We start from the raw sequence: 19,028 nt of genomic DNA on the forward strand, positions 1-19,028 counted from the left end.
GCCGCAGCGCCCAACTGCTTCCCATTAAACATCCTCTGCCCCTCACGTGGTCTCTGTAACCCAGGGGTTACATTTGCTTGCTTGCTTAAGCACAGAAAGCCTTCCTTGGGTTTTTTGACACATAAGAGCCTTATGGGACCGGGGCCGGCGGGCGCCCCGTTATTTCCCACAGTACAATGGCACCGTTTGAGAGCGCAGACTTTCCCTAAACTGCTACCAGATGGTCACCTCCTGTTCCCGGGGAGGAAAGGGGGGAGGCTGCAGGGCTCATCTTTCAAGGAACCCTTGGAAACCCAACACAGCATTAACTGCTCACGGCCCTTAAAGCTTCCCAGCCCCCTGTCACCAGGCAGCAGGATGCTCGCGGAGGTTTTCTGGCCCAAGCTGAGTGCAAAGGGTGTGTTCGCCCACATTACCACGGGGACACCTGGGTTTGGATTATCCAAACCTACCATCCACGATGCTGCTGAATAGCTGCCACCATCCATAACAGAGGTGGATGCAGTTGAGTGAACTAAGGGCTCAGTTATAGGGACAAGTAAGTTGTTCTTCATATACCTATTGAGTATATCCACTGTATATTAAACCTGAAGGTCCCACAGCAGAAGGGAAGGGAGCTGCACTCCTTCAGAGAAGGATATCTCTACCCCATCCTCAACAACAAGGTGCTCCCAACTCCACCAAGCCGCTCAGTGGGATCAAAAACACAGGGTTGAGATGGGAAATCACTGGCAGTGCAGGCAGCAAGTGATGCTACACATGCTGGTGGGATTTTGTGAGTACACTGACAACTTCATAACAGCCCAAGAAACTCGGGTCCCCCCTTTAATATCTGGAGAAGTGAAGGAAGGAAACTTTATAAGCACCTTTCCCAAGGCTTTCTGGTCATTCAATATTAGAGAGAAGTCAGGGCTGCTGGATCCCCTCCCTGTGCTTGTGCCAGGAGGCTTCACACCTTTCTTTTACCAATAAACCAACCCTGCTGCAATACATACATATAAACACATAATATTTATAAACAACAACAATCTGCTGTTGTAGCACGACTTTCACGCTATGCTGGGTCAGCTTATGAATGGTTTATGCACAAATAAATCCTTTTTCTGACTTCACAGACAGCATTCAAAAGAAGTTGCAATAGATTGCATGGTCAGACATGAATCAAATGTAGAAGACAACACAGGCAACGTGCTGTCAATATGCAGGGCCTTCCTGAACTGTGCAAACAGAACCAAAGGATGAGTTAGAGTGGAAATTTGGGAAATAAATGCAAGTTCAGGTCTCTGAGATCAAACCAAAGCTTTTCAAGCAGCATTTCTCTCACTCACAATAAGCTATAAAACAGCCCAAGGCCCATGCAAACCTCTCATCTCCCAGAAATGAACATGCAAAAGCAAAGTCAGGACTAAGAATAGAAAAAAAAAAAATAAAATCCACACTCAGATTAATTCAAAATCCCAGCCTTCCAGTCCCTATAATGCAGTTCTCAAAAGATTTTAGCTGGATTCTCTATTACACTTTGCTTTATATAACCATCAGTCCTCAGCAAAATGTTTCCAGATCAAACCAGTATATTTTACATCCCTTATATTCATTTCATACTTGTACAGAAAATTACATCAAACACAGGGTATCCAGTCCAGCAGATTGCATTACTGGCTCTGCCACAGGCTCACTCCAGCTTCTGTCTCCGGTCTGTGCTCCAGTTTCCTTTCATAAGGGGAGGAGGAAAGAGAGAAATAAATCTTTTCTGTGCCTCCCAAGGGACTGCTGATTTGGTTTGCTTCAGTTATATTTCTAAAATGCCTTAAAATGATTACCCAGAGACAAAAGTATGATACAGATGGTCTTGCAGATCCCAGACTGCTGTGTGCTGATGCCACAGATGCCACCCTCCCCGAGTCATGACTGCCAGCACCCACACAGGGGACATGGAGAGTGACTCAGGTGAGTGACCAGCCTCAGTGTAGGGACTGGGTGATTAAATCATTTAAGTCTTCGCTTGAGAAGATGCTTTGATGGGTAGTGTTGCAATATGCTAGTTAAAAAGCTACAGAAAAGGGTAAATTAGGAAGAGAGGCTAAAGAAGGGACCCAGGAGCCCTTCAGCCCCCCAGCACTGTCCATGCTGCCTGCTCCCCCAGCCTGCACTCCCCACTGACTGCTGGTGTCACTGCAGCCAGCTCTGATGACTCTGTTGGAGGGGACACCCAGCACCACAGTAAGAGCAGTTGTCCAAATGTCCTGAAGGCTGGCAGAGAGCAGAACCCTCTTCCTCTCTCCTCCCTGGTAAAGTAAACACGCTTTAAAAAAAAAAAAAAATCCATCCTTTTTTATATTTCCCCATATTTGCACTTCCAGTGACCAAGATGAAAGAAAGACTCAAGTCCCAAGCCCAGTCCTCACCATACTCCTTTGCCTCCCAAACCAGTCCAGCAGACAAGTGCCAATACCCTCACCACTAACCCTTGCCACAACTCCCAGGGCTGGGACATGCTGGAGGGCACCCAACTCACCAGGAGTGAGGGGCTGCACAATTTTGTGATGTTTACTCAAAGTGCCACCTCTCCTGCCAGGAGGGCAGCACAGACCAATGTGGTCACAGTATCCCCTGCCCTGAAACCCACGAGAGGCTGCCTGACACTGGCAGTGCCTACACCCAGGCAACAGGTTGGCACCCTGTTAACCCAAATTGCCCTAACTTGGGTGCCAGCAACAGGGTACCATTGCAGCACTGGAAGGATGCAGGGGGACAGTCCTCCCATGACATCTCAGCTTTTGGCTGAGATGCAAACCAGCCAAGAGCCAGCTTGGATGGACACTGCACATGGGTCACCACTCTGAATGTGTCCCCAGGAGACCCAAGGGCTGAGCTCCATCCAGCAACCTCAGAGAAGCAATCAGGGTAAAAGCCTGAGTCACAGCCATCAGGAGATGAGAGCTTTTTAAAGTTGAAGGCAACAACAAACCCCTTCTTGCCCAAGGGATCCTCCTCACCAGCATTATTCGAGGCAGAGGAGGAATCAGAAGGGCTCTCCTGCACCCAGGAGGGCTCTCCCTGCACAAGCACCAGCACGGCAGGTGGGTGCAAACTGCTGATGCCTCCATCAGAGGGGTGCCAGAACCAAATAATACCCTAGCAGGTATGAAATGAGAGGTGGCCAGGACACAACCTCATCCTCATGCTGAAGGGGACAGCTCACCCCATCCCACAAAGAGTTGCCCTGATGGACCCCAACCCCCACCAAACAGGCACAGCCCCATCAGGAACTGGACTCAGACCCATTGACTCATTTTACAGGCTTGAAACAAGATCAACCAGGGTTTAGGATCACTTGACTTGTTGCCTCCACATCCCACTCTAAAGACCAGGAAAGTGCCAGAGCTCACTGCAGCAGGAGGAGCCTGGGAGGTTGGGAGAGCCTGTGCAATGGTCCTGCCTTAAATATCAAACACAGAAACATGAATATCTGGAGTGATTATGGGCTCTGAAGTCTCCATTACTGTGTTTGGATTTATGACAAGTCCCAGTCCAGGCTTTTGTGGTTGCTGTCTGGATCCTGGGAAAATGGGCTGAATAGCTCCCTGCAAGGAAGGGCAGCAAACCAGAAATTAAACCAGCACCCTGTGGGAGGCCACAGGAAACCCAGAGTTGCCAGGACCTTCATTTAGCCTCAAGGTTGCCTGCATGTATTGGCCAAGAGACAAAGCCATGGTCACCCAAATCTGTTAGGCATGACCCAACGTGTTCTAGAGGTGCTTCCTACTCACTCCACTGCCCTAAACTACCAAGAGGCAATCAGCAAAGAATAAAGCATCTTAGGTGATTCCCTTACTAAGGGAAAGATGTTACCAAGGTCCCAGAGACTGGTGAGTGCTTGAAGAGCCAGAGTGGTGTACGTGCTCCAAGCCTTGACTCACCTCCAAGCACCAGCACTGCACTTGCACAACCGAAGTAGCTGCCCTGGATCCAGTTTTAAGTCTCATCCTCTCTCTGTCCCTTCCCTCCCAGACAATTCTGAAAGGTTTCTTTATGATTAGCACAATTAGCTCACTTTGCCCAAGACTGACCCCAAATGGAAAGTTCACCTGTACCAGCCAACACTGGAAGCTCTCCATGCTGTCGCAGAGCCAAGGACACTCTGCTCTGTGCTGCAGTGGTTGCCCATCCCCAAGGACACACAGACCAGCCCTCCTTGCATGAGAAAACTACAAACAACAGTAGAATAATTCTACATCCTGACCGGGGCCAGAGGCTATCCCCAGAGTCCAGCTCACGTGGACAGAGAGATCCACATCCTGCTCTTCCCTCTCCCACTCTCTCACCATCTTTTTATTCCGAATGAATTTAATATACTTGGGGAAAAAACCCAACCCACAACAGCAGGTCTCCACTGCTGTAACCAGGCAGATGTGGGTTTTTGACTCTGTGGCTTGAAGGCCAGTTCTGCAGGGTAAGATACAAATTCTGCTGGGGAAGACACAAATCCTCCCTTCCCTCAGCCACCTTCCCCTGGCTCCTTCCTCTCCTACCACATGATGATTTGGCAGAAAACTCCCATGCATTCCATCTCTTGTCTCAGACTGAAAAATGTAGATAAGAAGAATGGAAAAAGAAAGAAAACTCTCTGAAGTGGCTGTAAAGTTCGACTTTGAGCATATCAGAGGTGACTCCGCTGTCTCAGAGCAGCAGCTACATCAATCAGTGGCTCTTCCTCTGCCCACCACGGGAGCTGGTGACGAAGAGCTCCAGGAGAGACCAGCTTCAGTCTGACTGTTTGGGGACAGCCCAGGAAATCCAACAATTGACATTCAGGAGCTTTGCTTCGCTCCTAGAGCTGAGACGATCCAAGATGTAATAATCGGAAAGATCTTTCTGCGTTTCCTTTTCCAGGCATTGACCATGGGCACACGTGGGACCGTTAGTCACACGCTCGGCCTCCCAGCCCACCCCTGTGCGTGCGAGCCCAGAGCAGAGCTCATCCTGCAGACCTTTAGGCTGGGCTTACGGGAGAGACCTCGAATCCAAGTGAGACGCTCACACAAACACGAGGCACGTCCCACCTCCAGGGCTTTTCACTGCATTGAATTCAAGCCCCGTCACCCACACAACGCTGCGACCGCCCCGTTGGCACGTTCCTGCTAATATTAGCAGCAGGGCTGAGTCCCAGTATCCGCAGCACGCGGCAGCAGCTGCTCCCCACGGCAGCAGGCATGCGGGATGCACCGCAGCCACGTGTCCCAGAGACATCCCGGGCATTTGCTCAGGGAAATTTTAAGGACGAGTCCCTGAGTTTCACGCATGTAGAAAAGCCTATTTATAAAGCAGCCCCCTGCTGAAAACGACCTGGGTGATGGTTTTCTGATGACCCTTAAAACCGGGACATAACTTAGCATGAGTTTGTACCTCATGAGACAAAGTCTGTTGCTGAAATACTAAAAATACCCCGCATTAGGTGGTGAGAGAAGTACGTGTCTGTAGGGAAAGCGTGCAATAGGATAAAAGAATAAATAAAACAGCCAGAGAAGCCTTCCAATCAGCAGTGCCATGTCCTGGCAGGGCTGGAGGCTCCCTGCCCTCAGTGCTCAGCTCAACAGCACTGCCGAGGCTCGCCCACCAGCCAGCACATGTTCCCTGAGAGAGCTGGGCAACGGGGAGATCAGGGACTAAGCACCATCAACAAATGCTGTCCCACGGTTTCTGCCAGAGCAAAGCTGCCAGCCTGTTTCCCCACCAGGATCTAGCTCCAGACACCACACTGAACTCCTGGGCACCCTCCTGCCTCTCCATGCACTTACTCGGCACTTCCACCACGCACAGCTTACACCCACTATGACAGTTTGTGTTTCAACATTGCAAGGAAATGAATCTGGTGTTGACTGACAGTGCTGGCAAAGGCAGGGAGTGCTCAGCATCCCTGTTGCCAACTCACCACCAGCAACTGCCAGCAAAGGCACACCTCAGTTATCCCCGGGACTCCGCTCGGCAGCAGCCACATCCCAGTGGAATGAGGGGCTGGAGCAGATCTCTTCTGTCTCACTACCAGGCAGTAGACAATGAGTACACAGTGCTTTACACCTTCAGCAGGAAGACAAGTACCACACTGTGGAATTATCTCTGGGCATTCTCACAACCAACCAAAGCTGGGAACAGGAACATCCACCCCCTCTGCAGACACCGACACTCCCATATCACCCAACCTGAACTGGGTGAGGGTGGTTTAGGGTGTACACAATGTTAACACACTGCACAAGCATCCCACCACCTGGGCTGATTTACCACTGCAGTTTGCCTTCCCTGCAGCTCAGGGGTCCGTGCCTGAGGCACCAGGGAGCTGAGGGATCTGCCCTCTGAGGCAGAGGTGAGCTTGGGAAGCACTGCTGCAACCACAGCTGAACCAGCCGCGCTTCTGAAAACCTGCCAAAATCTATAAACCCAGGGGTAGAACTATTGTATTCTCTAAATCCTGGAAAACCACAGACCTAATGATGTTCTCCCCCATTAGAGATGAGGAAGTTCTTGTCAGTCACATAAGCGAGATTAGGGTCATAGAATGGTTTAGGTTGGAAGGCACCCTACAAATCATCTATTTCCAACCTCCTCGCCATGGGTAGGGACAGCTTAGCCTAGGCAAGGTTGCTTACAGCCTCATCCAACCTGGCCTTGAACACTTCCAGGGATGGGACATCCACACTTTCTCTGGGCAGAAGTCTCTGAACTTTCCTAGTGCCCTCCCCACAGGACCTGCTGGTCAGTGCAAGGTGGGCACATGAACTGCTGCCTGGATGCAGCCATCCCCATCACATCATTGGGCTCAAGAGGAAGAACACACTCTGCTCTGCTGTCTTTTCTTTGCACACATTGCTTTGATTTGGAAACTAAACTGGAATTGAGTACCTCATACTGCTTCCCTCTCCCAAGGGATCCTCACATCTCCTCGGGCCCACAGGGACTGGCAGTTCCACAGCTGAGGCTGCAACTGCCTCGCTGCCACAATACAGCAGGGACAAGAAACCTATGGGCCCTATGCCAGGGAGGGATGCTGTGAGGAAAACAGGCAGGGATGCTACAAGGAAAACATGCAGGAACAGCCAGGGTGACTGGGGAGGGAAGGCAGTGTGTGACCAGCAAGAACAAAGGCAGCTTTGGTTGATCTGGTGTTTCTGCTCCACGGTATTTTTGGCTCATCTTTCCTGCTCGGCCAGGGGCTGCCCCGGGTTGAGATACCCACCCAGCAAACAAGGACACTGCATCTCCTGCCCTACAGGCTAGAGATTAATTGCCGTATTCTTGGGAAGCGGCAGTGCAACACAGAGCTAATTAAATTGTGAAACAGTAGCCCGGATCCCTGCTCAAGGGCAAGGCCAGACCTTTTGGCTGCAGATGCACAGAGCTTTCCCCAGCCTTTGCCTCTGCACAGGCAGAAACTACAAAGTGCTCCGTGGACTGAAAAAAACCGGCACTGCGGAGCGGCTCGGTGCCACCGAGGAGCACACACAGCCTGCACAAGCAGCCCCGGGGCCCGCAGCAGAGCCTTTATCATACCCAAGTAGGGAATTACTCATTCTTCAGAGATTTAAATGCAACTGGGGCAGGCGCGAGGAAAGCTGTAATTACATCAGCGCTCGGAGCCCCGCGGTGGGGAAGCTCACGCGTCCCCCAAGGACAGTTACAAAGGCGTCGTTGAACCCCAAGTGCCAAACAGATGGTGTATTCGGGTCGATCTTTGTGTCCCAACACTTGTCAGTCCCAGTCTTCCGAAGGGACGTGACTTCCCTCAGCCTCCTGCTATGCCCTCCACTCCCAACTTCAGCTGGAGAAAGCCCGGAGGCTGGGAATAGAGGACACGAACGTGTCTAAACCCTACGATGAGGACTGCAGAGCCCCCAGCCTTGCCACCCGTTTCCTGCCTGACCTGGAAGAGGAACCCTTGTGCTCTCAGCTTCCTCAGCTACCCAGCAGGAAAAACACTACGGCGCTCCTTCCCGAAGGAAAGGCTGGATTCTCCAGGAGGCGGTGAAGGCGGCTCAGCCTATAGCCGTGTACGCGCAGCCCCTGGATAAGCTTTCACCGCGGCCCCCAGATCTCCGCTATTTCTTGTGGGCTTTTTTTTTTTTTTTTTTTTTTTTCTAGAAACCGCTGCACAAAGCTCAGCTTGGGTCGCTGCCAGGACGTGCGAGTGCACAGGGACGGAGCTGCTCTTCCAAAACTCTGCTCGGGAAGATGAGCTCCCCCGAGCCGATCTCTCAACGCCTGCCTCAGACACAACCCCCCAGCCCTCTTCTGCCTGTCTCTGACTCCCAGACCCATCTGGCAGCAGCACGCTTCCCGCTAGCTTTTTTTTTTTCTTTTGCCTGAAAAAGCCAGAATAGCAGGCAAGAGGCACAGACCCGGGGAGAAGCCATCCCACCAAGGGGATCCTCCATCAGAGAGCAAGGCAACGCTCCGGGCGACTGGAGCTCTGCCACGGGACAACTGCAGAGCTCTCTAGGGCGGGCAGCTCCCGCTATGGCAATATATAAAACTTCGGATGGTTACCCACATCCCAGCTACTCCAGGGCTGTGTTTGTATCCCAAAGCTGGGAGTCGACAGAAGGGCCGGTGCCTAGGTTTTTTCAGACTTTCAGTCTCGTCAGGCGGGTGTTTTCAGCTGAAAAGACTATACAAATCAACTCGGGAAAGGCAGGAAGGAAGAAAACATCCCGTAAGCCCCTGCCTTGGCAGATAGCACCGGGCGCAGCCGCTCCCAGGGATGACGCCCCCGTTCCTTCCAGCCCTCCCCACCCGCGGGGTGACACCCGGGACCGCCGGGGTGTCAGCGGCGGGGGGTGAGGCAGCAGCCCTGCCCCGGCGGAGCCGAGCCGAGCTCACCCCGCTCCGCCGCCGCGGCAGCTCCTCCCGGTTTAGCCCCAAAAGCAGCTTCCCCGCGCGCCGGGGCTCCCCATCCCCGGGGCCACCCACCTTCGAAGTCGGAGATGATGCCCTCCAGGTGGGCGCTGACGGCCGGGTCGGTCATGGCGGGGCGCGGGGCGCTGCCCCCCGGCTCCGCGGGTGCGCAGCAGCGGCCGCCGCCTGCGGCCCGAGCGAATGGCGGAGGGCGAGCGGCTGCGGCCGCCCCCCGCCCCGCCGGGCAGCGAGCCATGCCCCCGGCCCGGCCCAGCCCAGCCCGGCCCGGCCCGGCCCCTCGCCGCGCACTGGCTGCTCCCCACGCCCGTCACGCCGCCCGCCCCTCCGCGGCCCGGCGGGCGGGACCCCCGCACCGCCCCGCACCTCCGCCAAGTGTCGGGGGTGGAAGGGGCACCCCAGGCGGGAGCCGGGCACCGCTCGCCCGCGGGCGAACAGCACCGTGCGGGTTCCAGCGCGTCCCCCCGGCCCGGGAGCGGCGCGGCAGAAAGGATGGGCTGAACGCCCGAACCCCGCGCCCGCCGCACCCCTCCGTGCCCCCCCCCGGTAAGGGGTAACAGCTTGGGATAACAACGCAGCGCTGCCCCAGGAAGCGGGTGGAACCAGCCCACACGGGTGGGTCAAGCCCCCGGTGCTCTCCAGCACCGATAACCCTTTTGCTCCCCGGTCTGCCCTTCTTTGGAAAGGGGCGACTCGGCCACCTCCCATCTTATAACTTCTCAAAATCAAACCAGCACTAGAACCAGTTGCACTAATCCATCACTGCCAAATCCGAGCAGCCAGCTCTGAAAAACCATCACTGTAGCAGCGGAAGGGGCTGCATAACTTGTCCCGAAGCTGAGTGCCGCTAGGCATGACTGCGGTGAGCCCAGGACTGCGCTTCCAATGCTGCCGCAGCTCCCTCCCCTCCAGCCAGAGCCAGCGAGGCAAAGCCCCAGCTTTGGGCATTGACACCAATCCCTTCCGCGGCACTGCTGCCTCCTCCCCACCTCTCACACACTCTCAGTTTGAGCACCTCTCTCCTCGCTATCTGATGTTTCTCCCTTCCCGTGTTGATTCAGATCCTGCCCTCTTGACCCTCTTTTATCCTCCCCACCCTGTGTTTTAATAGCATCATTTTAAAGTGATGATACCCACTGAAATGTGTCCGGGCACATCAACAGGAAAAGAAAAATTAATGGGTTGGGCTTTTAGTCCACTTTGGGTGAACCATAAAGAAAAATCATGCAAAGCAGTAGTACTGTTACCAGCTGTCACTGCAGATAGTACGTGCTTCATCACTGATGTCACACTTTAGATTTCACATCGTCAAAGTCTGCAAACACCACAGATTCCCCAAGACTGTACATGAACCACAAAATGAAACCAACAGTACCAATTTCTCAGACTCAATAAGCTCTAGGTTTTCCATGCTGTTAATAGCTTGAGATTATAATCCAAGGAAAGGCATTACTTGAAAACATGAGAACTGCTTAAACAGTCTTGAGAATGCACCTTTAAAATAGAGGTGTGGTGTTTCAAGGTAGACACAGTGGTTTTCCTCCCCTTTGACAGACAGCAGCACTCAGCTCTTTCATTTCTTGCTCTCCTGGTGATGTCAACCAACATATTATAGCAGCCCAGGGAGGAACAGGCTCTGCATCTCTGTGCATCACAAGATGGAAGTGGAAATGCCTCCCCATGCAGTGTCTGTAAAGCTCCTTGGCATCTTCCCTGCCTGAACACCATTACCTATTCCCGACGCCTTGGAGGAGAACAGGAATGTGGCTCCCGTGACACTGAGCTCAGCCCCAGGGGCTGGGTCCCTGCTGTCCCCACCACGGGGAGCAGTGGTAGCTGCCACATCACACAGGATGATCCCCCATTGCTGGCATTGATTTTTGAAAGAAAGCATCTTATTTTTCCCTTCACAAGTGCTCATATGCAGGTCACGTCCGCAATCCATTTCTAACAGGTAAAAATGTAATTGTCAATAATTAACTTTGTTATTGACCAAGAAAAAAAAGCCACTTCGTTAAAAACTAGGAATGACTCCCTCAGTGGAAGAGCAGAACACAGATTAACCTTTTGCAAAGGATGTTAAGCATCCTAACTCCCCTGTTCACCCTCATCACAAGGCTGTAGAACAGGTTTAAAGCAGGGAAAAAATGAACTAAGCAAGAGAAGCTAAAAATCATTATTGTAAAAAAGACTTTTAAAAAGCAATAGGGTCATTCTGAGGAAGGACCAAGCACATCTTTTGATGTTCAGAGTCTTGCAAATCCCATAAGATTCAGTATCAGACCCACTGCTTGGAGTTTGGTGGCCCCTCTCTGAACTAGGGCACACAAGAACTGGTGTGACACTGTGATGGGGGCTCTGTTTTTGAGGTCAACTGGAGGCAAGAAGAAATAAACCACTAGAAAAAACCCTCTATTTCTTGATGGATTGTGAGTAGTGAGCGTCACGATGACGTCTGCCGGTCTCATGGAGCTGGTGAAGGAGCTCAAAGCACTTCAGCAAAAAGAGTTTGAGGCAGTTTGGTTTAGTCTCAGTTCCCCGGGTCACTCCGTGTTTCCTAAGCAAAGACAATGTTATCATCCTGGATCTAATAAAAGTTTAGCAAATCAACGGGCCTCAAAGAGAGCCCCAAGAAGTGTGAAATAAAATATCCGGACTATAAGTAGGAGTTCCTTTTCATTAAAACCAGCTGGTTAATATTGCACCCATGTGCACCTAAGGCACAGAGAGGGGGGGAGAAAAACGGAAAATTACAGCAACTAAAGAATAACAAGAATATCCAGAGCTCTAATAGTAAATATTTAAAGCAGGAAGGTATGTAAACAGCTCACCCTACAGCACATAAGCCAAGCGCCTGCTGGTAGAGGAGGAGCAAGCTTTCCTCCAGGGAGATAAGCCCATCCTTCTCTCTCTTGGAGACTTTCTTGCCCTTTTATCTGATTTAGCCATGTCAGAGGCATGGCTTTACAAGACCAAAACAAATCATCCACTTGTCCAATCTGTACATAACCAAACACCATTTCATCTGGTTTTCTACCTGCATGTTCAACCCCAAAGCTTATATTTAGCTAAATGCTTCTTCTAGAAAGACAGGCAACCCTGGGAAGCTGAGCACCCATCCCAGAGGGATCTGCCTCCTCCCCTGGAATTTGTTTTTGGGGTTCCCCATCAGCATAGCACAAGCGTGTGTCGTATTCATCCGAATGCAATTTCGGCACAGCCTCTGCTTTGCCCTTTTCTGGTAGATCAAGGAGGTTAAGGACCCTGAGCCTTCTCCTGGTGAAAGATCTCCCACACTGATCACATCACCTACACTCCCTTTGATAAAGTAATCAGGTTCTGCTCCTTCCATCCTTGTGTCAAGTATTTCCTTCAGTCATTTATCTGGCTTTTCTGCTCCTTTTCCCCTACATTTCAAAAGTGTTAGTCATTGGATTTTAACTTTTATCTTAAAAGAGAAGGAACTCACTTCTTAAAAGAAAGAAGATCACATCTCTTATGTCATTTGCTGCTCCCCTTTCTCACACAACTGATGGTCTCACTCACTGCTTTTACTGTATCAGAGGCCTCACCTCAAGCTCCTGGTTGGATGAGACCTTTGGGATACTCTATACAGCAACTGCTGTCCAAGACAAAATCCCTGTTCTGCAAACCCTCCTGGCTGGAGGAGGGCTTTAGGTAAATGACTTTCCTTACTGTTTTACCTTACAATGGAAATATTTCTTTTTCCTTTCTACCATGGGCCACTCTGAGCACTGACTGCCCTGCCTTCTCTTCTTCACCATCACTGTGCTCTTCAGATGAGCAACAAACTTCCTGCAAAGTTGTTTTGTTGGCCTGGAAGGGATTTCCTGCCCTGAAAAGGCAGTCTGTAAAATCTGCTGATCACTCAGTTATAGATACCAAGCTAAAATTAGATCGGTGCCATGATACTGGCAGATGCAAGAAACCTTGACCCCTGTCCCCTGGGTACTGTATTACCCCTGGGCTCTCCTGCCCTCCAGGCAGTGAGATGCCTCAAGGGCTTCTCCAGATCCCAACAGACCACAAGGCAGAGTAGACCTAGAAAATCACTTCAAGGAGAAAATCACGAGAGAAAAAACCCAAAGAAACAGCAGGTATCGGTGTTAGAAGATCCCTTATCAAGACAGGCTAAGGCAGAAAAGGGACTTTCCTATCCGAACACTTTTTAAACAGCACTGTACAGTTTCCTTGCAGGCTGCTAAGAATGCAGTTTTTCAGGCAGATTTTCTTCCTCCCACAAGTCTAAGTTTTTCTGAACTCTCGCAGCTCTTATCGGTCTCACGATCTGCTGCAGTCATGAGCATCAGGCTGGGTTAGAATGGGGCCATGAGTCATTGTGGCTACCTGAGCCTTAAATTATCTCCTACACAAAAACAGGTAATTCACTCATAGGATCTTCCCCTTCCTCCTCCTATTTTAATTAGAAAACAAAACTCTTTATTGATTCTGGCCTCTTCTATAAAACACTTTGACCAAGACTCACTGACCAAAACTACTACATAGGAGCAGCTAAATATTATTATTAACCACTTGATGTTTCTTTTGAGAGTCCAAATATCTTTTCTTGCTGCTGATCACAGATGAACCATCCTTCCCAGCCTTTACGGGAAGGTTCAGTGAGTGGGTGGAGGCACTTGAGACACCAACCCCATCATCCCCACAGCATCACTGCCAGCTCAAGCACAGGGCAGCATTGGCAGCACCAACACAGAGTAACAGGTAGAAACAGACACATAATAACCCAGACGAGGCAGATTTTGAAGGTGAAGGAATGGTGAATCACAGCTCTTCTCTCTAAGCCAAAAAAAAAAAGGCTGTTGCCATAACCTTCCCTTCCACTCCTCCACTCCCTGCAGCTGCTCAATTCCTGTGCTGTTTCTGCCCCGAACCCATTTCTGCTTCCAAACCCACCAGGAAGAGGCACAGTCATCTCCTTATCACTGAGGCACATAACAGGCATCACTCACAAACAGGGAGCTGGCAAGTAATAAGACCAGAGGTGGCTGTGGCAGGGAGTGGTGCTGAACCCAGCTCCCAGATCCTTGGGAAGTGCTGGTGTTACCAGCTGGGGACGAGGGGACTCCGGAAGGAAAACCAGAGACACAGTTCCCATCACGTCCACCCATAGTTTCATGTGGATGACAGCATGAATCCAGCCCTGATTACGCAGAAATTGTCATGAAAAAAGGCTCTTTCCCAAGACTCAGGCTCTTCCTGCTTCCAAAGGAATAGGAAATACAAGGAAGACGGACGCACTTCAGTGCTAGTCACACTTCCCTTCCTTTGCAAGGAAACTCAGATCATGGGAAAAGTTAAAATGATTCAAAATAGGTTTGCTGATTTGAGATTTCTGGATAGTTAACTGATTTTTTTTTTTTGTAAAGAAAACACAAACAGATCTCATCCCTTAGTGCCACAGAGCTACACAGCCCCCATCACCAACACAGAGCCAGAGTTCTGTGCTGAAAGAATCAGGTAACTCTGAAGACCAGATAACAGAAAAAGGATGAAATCTGGAAGAATGATGGAAGGTCAGTACCCAAAGGGCTTTTAATAGAGGCTTTGCTCATGAAAAGAGCATCAACACAAAGGACCTCACTGCACCAGTGGGTCCCAGCACGACCACGAGCCACCGACGCCACACAGTCAAAGAGAGAGCAGTCCTAAAATGTATTAAATGAGACACTTCCAGCAGCAAAGCAGAAATCACTAGCGCTCCATCTTGAGTCATCCTGGCTGCCCAGCATCACTCACACACCACGTGAAGGTGGAGAGGGGATGGGGCTGCCCGAAGCATCACCCGCAGATGTGCCACAGGGGAGAGCTGCTGCAGGCAAAGATCACCGTTGCCAGGGGAACAAAACAAAAAAACCCCAATCCCAACCCAAACACGGGTATGGTATAAACAGATCAATAAGAGAGGAAATGAGAAGAAGATTTTACCAGCTACTGATAGGAGATATAAAGGGACTGCTGTGAAATCAAGGGTGCAAAAAGGCAAAAAGGTTTCTGTTTCTAGGAAATTAAATACAACCAGGGGAAGGAGACGGTCCCTGAGCCTACAGCTTCTCAGATATTCAGTGCACAAACAGGGGACGCAGCAAACTTGGTGTTCTGGAACAACCTTGGAGCTGAAATGCCCCACAGGAGCTGGGCGGGTGGAGAAACAACTACAGACACTATGCTCCTGCAGTCCCTTCTCCCCACCTCCAGCAGGGACACGGCTGTGAAGATTAAGGCTTAACTTCATCTCAGGCTTAACTCCATGAAATCAGTGTGCAGAGTGGATACTGGCTTGTTCTTGAACAGGACAAGGGGATGCATCACGTGTCATTACACTGAGCAAGGCAAGGGGAGGACCAACATCCATCCTCTCACCCTGCTAACCTGAATACAGAGTTGAGTCTGTCCTGCACCCCATGTGTGCTCATCCTCGATGGGCAACAACACCTCCACTGCCTCCCTGGGCCTCCAATGAGGTCACTTTGGGCTCCACAAGTGCTCAAGTGGGATTCAAACCAGGCACCTGGTCCCACTGGTTGCCAGCAGGAAGGATGCTGTAGGTCAGCACTCCCCATGCTGGGCTCCAGCGGCACATGGCTGGGCTGGGGAGCACAGCTCTGCCCCCACCAACACCCTCCTGTGCACTCCAAACCTCATCGACTCCAAAGAGCAATTAGGCTGTTTACCTGGTGATCTGTAAGCACAGGCTGAGCTCACTGTGCCCCCCCCAATCTCATGCCATGGCTGGAGCCCAGCTTGAAGCATTTCACACGGAGACAGTGATTTTGGCTATTGCGTGTGCTGAGAACCTGGAAAGGGAAATGCTGTCCTGAGCCCAGGCCAGGAGCATTGTCCCAGCCACCCTGGTGCTCCCAGGAGGGCTGTGGTGTCCCCAGCACACTGGTGGAGCAGGCTGGCAGCCCACATGCCTGGGAAGGGAAAAAGGAAGGGAAGGGAAGCACAACTCCCTGGTGTTGATTAAACAGCAGGGGACACTTGCAGGGGAAGGAAACAGAAAGAGGATCAGGAACTGCATCTGCCTGAACCTCAGGCAGTTAAACTCAGTCTCAAGCCCTCGCTCTTCTCATTTAGTTTCAGGTCAGACGTTCCTAAGAACCTGGGAGGTGCACTTCAGAATCCAAGCAGAAAACTGACTTAATTACTTTAATTATTTTTAAAATTAATTATTAATTACGGCATTTTAATATTAAGGCCAAACAGGCACGAAACTCAGCATCACATGACAGTACAGATGTTTTAATAGAAACAAGAGGCTTCAGGAACCTTGCTCATCCTCTGATGAGTTTAACACACACAGGGCCCAGCACGTTTCCATTGGAATACCTTCCCATATGGCTGAGGGTGCATCTGACTCCAGAAGGAACTGCAGTGCCTGGGCCTCAAGGCAAGGAACACCTTCTCCCCATTTTCAGTGCTTGCACGCTTATGGTAGTTGCAGGGGGGGAAAGAGAAGGAGATGGTCAGTCAGAACACTGGACCCCTTGGATAGAGACCATTTCCAGCACTGTAAACTTCCCAGCAGTCCCTAATTAGGAAGCATTTGCAGGAATAAATAAACCAGCAGTGCTACAGGCATGCACTCCACTTCCAGATGTGCGTGTCTCATTTTCACGTGGTGTCCAAGGCAGGGCTGGAAACTCCATCCCCGCACAGCAAGGGGAGGAGGCAGGCACAGCACAGGCTCCCCACCCCGAGCCCACCCCCTCAGCAGCCCCGTGGGTACAAATCTTATACCATCCTGCCTCCCCCCACACATCCCAGCTGCCCTGGGTACTGTCCTTCACCCTTCCAGTGCTCCCCATCCTTCTCCCATCAGACAGGGCCACCGGACCCCACAGGACCCTCCCATCCCCGCTGCAGAGCAGGGCGTGAGCTGGGAAATGGGCTGTTACAGCCCCTGCCTCTGCTGCTCTCTCAGCCGCCTGCTCACGACCTTTTCAACCCAAAACTTTCCAGTCATAAATATACCAGCTTATGGCAGGAAACTTGCTTTTCTTATACTTCTGCCTCCTTCTTAAAGAGCCATTTCCAGCAGCTCGTGCTCCCTGCACCAACCCCCGGTTGTTTCTCCCTGCTCCTCCAAGATATTTCAGGCATGCATTAAAATCTGCTGCAGCACAAAGACCCTAAAAGTCCCTGTAAAGGCTCAGGAAGCACCAGGAGCTGCAGGTCAGGCCTCAGGAGCAGATGTACCTCCTGATCTCCCTGCTTACATCAAAGGTTTTATTATTATTATTTCTTTTTGACATAAACCAGTTTGATAAGAACAATTCCCAGATGGAGCTGCAGCCCCACACCCACTCAGTTTCCTCTGGGCAGCATGGACACAGTGTGGGAGCTCACTGCACGATGGGAGGGGGACATAAGGGCAGGAGGAAAGGAAGGAGAGGAAGAATGAACACAATTTTCCTTTCCTTTTAAAGGCTTTGGCAGATGCCAGTGAAAGGAGCAGCAGGGATGCCAAGGTGTGGCAACGAGAACCGAGCACCACCAGTGGCTTCCCTTTGCTCCAGCTCCACCACGCAGGGATGGGAAGGATGCACAAGTGGACAAGCATCACTGCCAAGGTCCACGGGCTGTGTGCTCCCACCTCCATGCAGATGGGAATTTGGAGTCACCCTGCAATGGTCTGGCCAGGGGAACCATGCTGTCAGCTCCGGCATCACTGCTGCTTGGGAGAGCTCGGCAGGTCTAACATGGACATGCATAAAATTAGGCAAGATTGGTGCTGTCAAACTGCTGGGCTCAGGGAGTGCGAATGGGAAAGAGATGGGCCAGCCTGGCCCCACGGAGGGAGCAGCTGCCTTCAGCAAGGGCAAAGTCTGCCTTGGCTCTTACACCTCATTAAACTGTCCACTTGAAAAGTCTATTACAACCCTGTCAGGCTCACACCAGAGACACATTGAAGGTAACCCCCTCTAACCAGATCCCAGTATAATCCAGCAGACTCCAGAGACCAAGTGAGCTGAGCTGTGCTGGGCACCGCCAAAGCAACAACCCTAAGCTGTGGATTCTGGGGATCAACCCCAATAACAGGAGGCAGCCTGGGAGATCAGACTCCAACTGCCTTTCCTGCTGGAAAAGCAGGGTAAAGGGGATAGCAAAGTCCCCTCTAACCATCTTTCTGACTAGTACCACCCTCTGCTCCCCAGTCCATCTCTTACACACCCAGCCCTGACAACACAGACTCAGCGTTTTCTGCAGATGCAGAAGTTGCACAGCTGATTTAAAGACCTGGAGTAAAAAAAATAAAAAAAAAATCCTGATTCAACATTTTTGGGGGAATTTCCTTGAGCTTCTTCTCCCTTTCCTGTGTTCAGCCACTGCTGCCTGTCCCAGCTCCTGCTCATGCACAGCCATGCCTGTGGGCTCCCCGCCACAGGGCTCTTGTTCCTGCTGAGATTAAATCATTTCTGCAGGAGAGACCTGACACTGTCACCAGCACTCTTGGGCTCAACCCTGCCTGCTAGAAGAGACTGTCAACACCCAAGCATCATCCCAAGCAGGACAACACTTGGGTTTCCCCCCTCCACATCTGCCCCAGTGCAGCTTTCCAAGAGCCATCCCTTGGCACAAGCCAGAGCCGGCACACGCGGCTGGGTGAGGCTGAGGATTTCAGCCTCCAGAAACAAAAGAGGATTGGGAAGGAAAAAAAGAAAAAAGTCAGTTGGGAGATGTGCTGCAAGCAGGCCAAAAGCAGGGCCCATCCAGCGTTTCCCTAAATGGGAAAGAGGCCCATGAGCACACTGGGGGCAGAGCACCAGCCACGGAGAGAGAGGGCACCAAGCCAGGAGGGAGAGGGGGAGATTTCTAGCAAGCAATACAAGGGGGGAGAAATTCCCCACTGGCAAATCCCCAACAAATGGAGCAGCAAAACCCTGGGGATGGGCTGAGTTTGGGGATCCCAGAATAGGGCAAAACTCAGAGGCACTTGGGCAATGCCTGCATTGCCACCAGCCACAGGGCACAGCCCTTCCTGGAGAAGTTGTACAGAGCATTTTGGTGCAGGGTATTGGGCAATTAGCTCTGACACTCGTGTTTCTAGATGAGGACAGCAGAGTTGAAATGTCCTGAAG

General features: G+C 51.4%; 1 protein-coding gene across 4 annotated transcripts in view; it reads right to left on the reverse strand.

The window, feature by feature from the left end:
- The window catches only part of SEPTIN9 (septin 9), a 135,782-nt gene that overhangs the window by 62,327 nt on the left and 54,427 nt on the right, over positions 1-19,028 (reverse strand). The window contains exon 1 of one of the 4 annotated variants that reach the window (XM_027715683.2): positions 8,962-9,126. The exons of the other annotated variants lie outside the window; for them this stretch is intronic. Coding sequence (XP_027571484.1) covers positions 8,962-9,016 — 55 coding nt within the window. The 5' untranslated portion in view covers positions 9,017-9,126. Of the gene's footprint in view, positions 1-8,961; positions 9,127-19,028 lie in introns of those variants that run through there. 4 annotated transcript variants of the gene reach the window in all.

This window comes from Pipra filicauda, unplaced genomic scaffold, assembly GCF_003945595.2.
Source record: "Pipra filicauda isolate LSUMZ 115617 unplaced genomic scaffold, ASM394559v2 scaffold80_size11013439_pilon, whole genome shotgun sequence".
In the NCBI taxonomy this organism is placed as follows: domain Eukaryota; kingdom Metazoa; phylum Chordata; class Aves; order Passeriformes; family Pipridae; genus Pipra; species Pipra filicauda.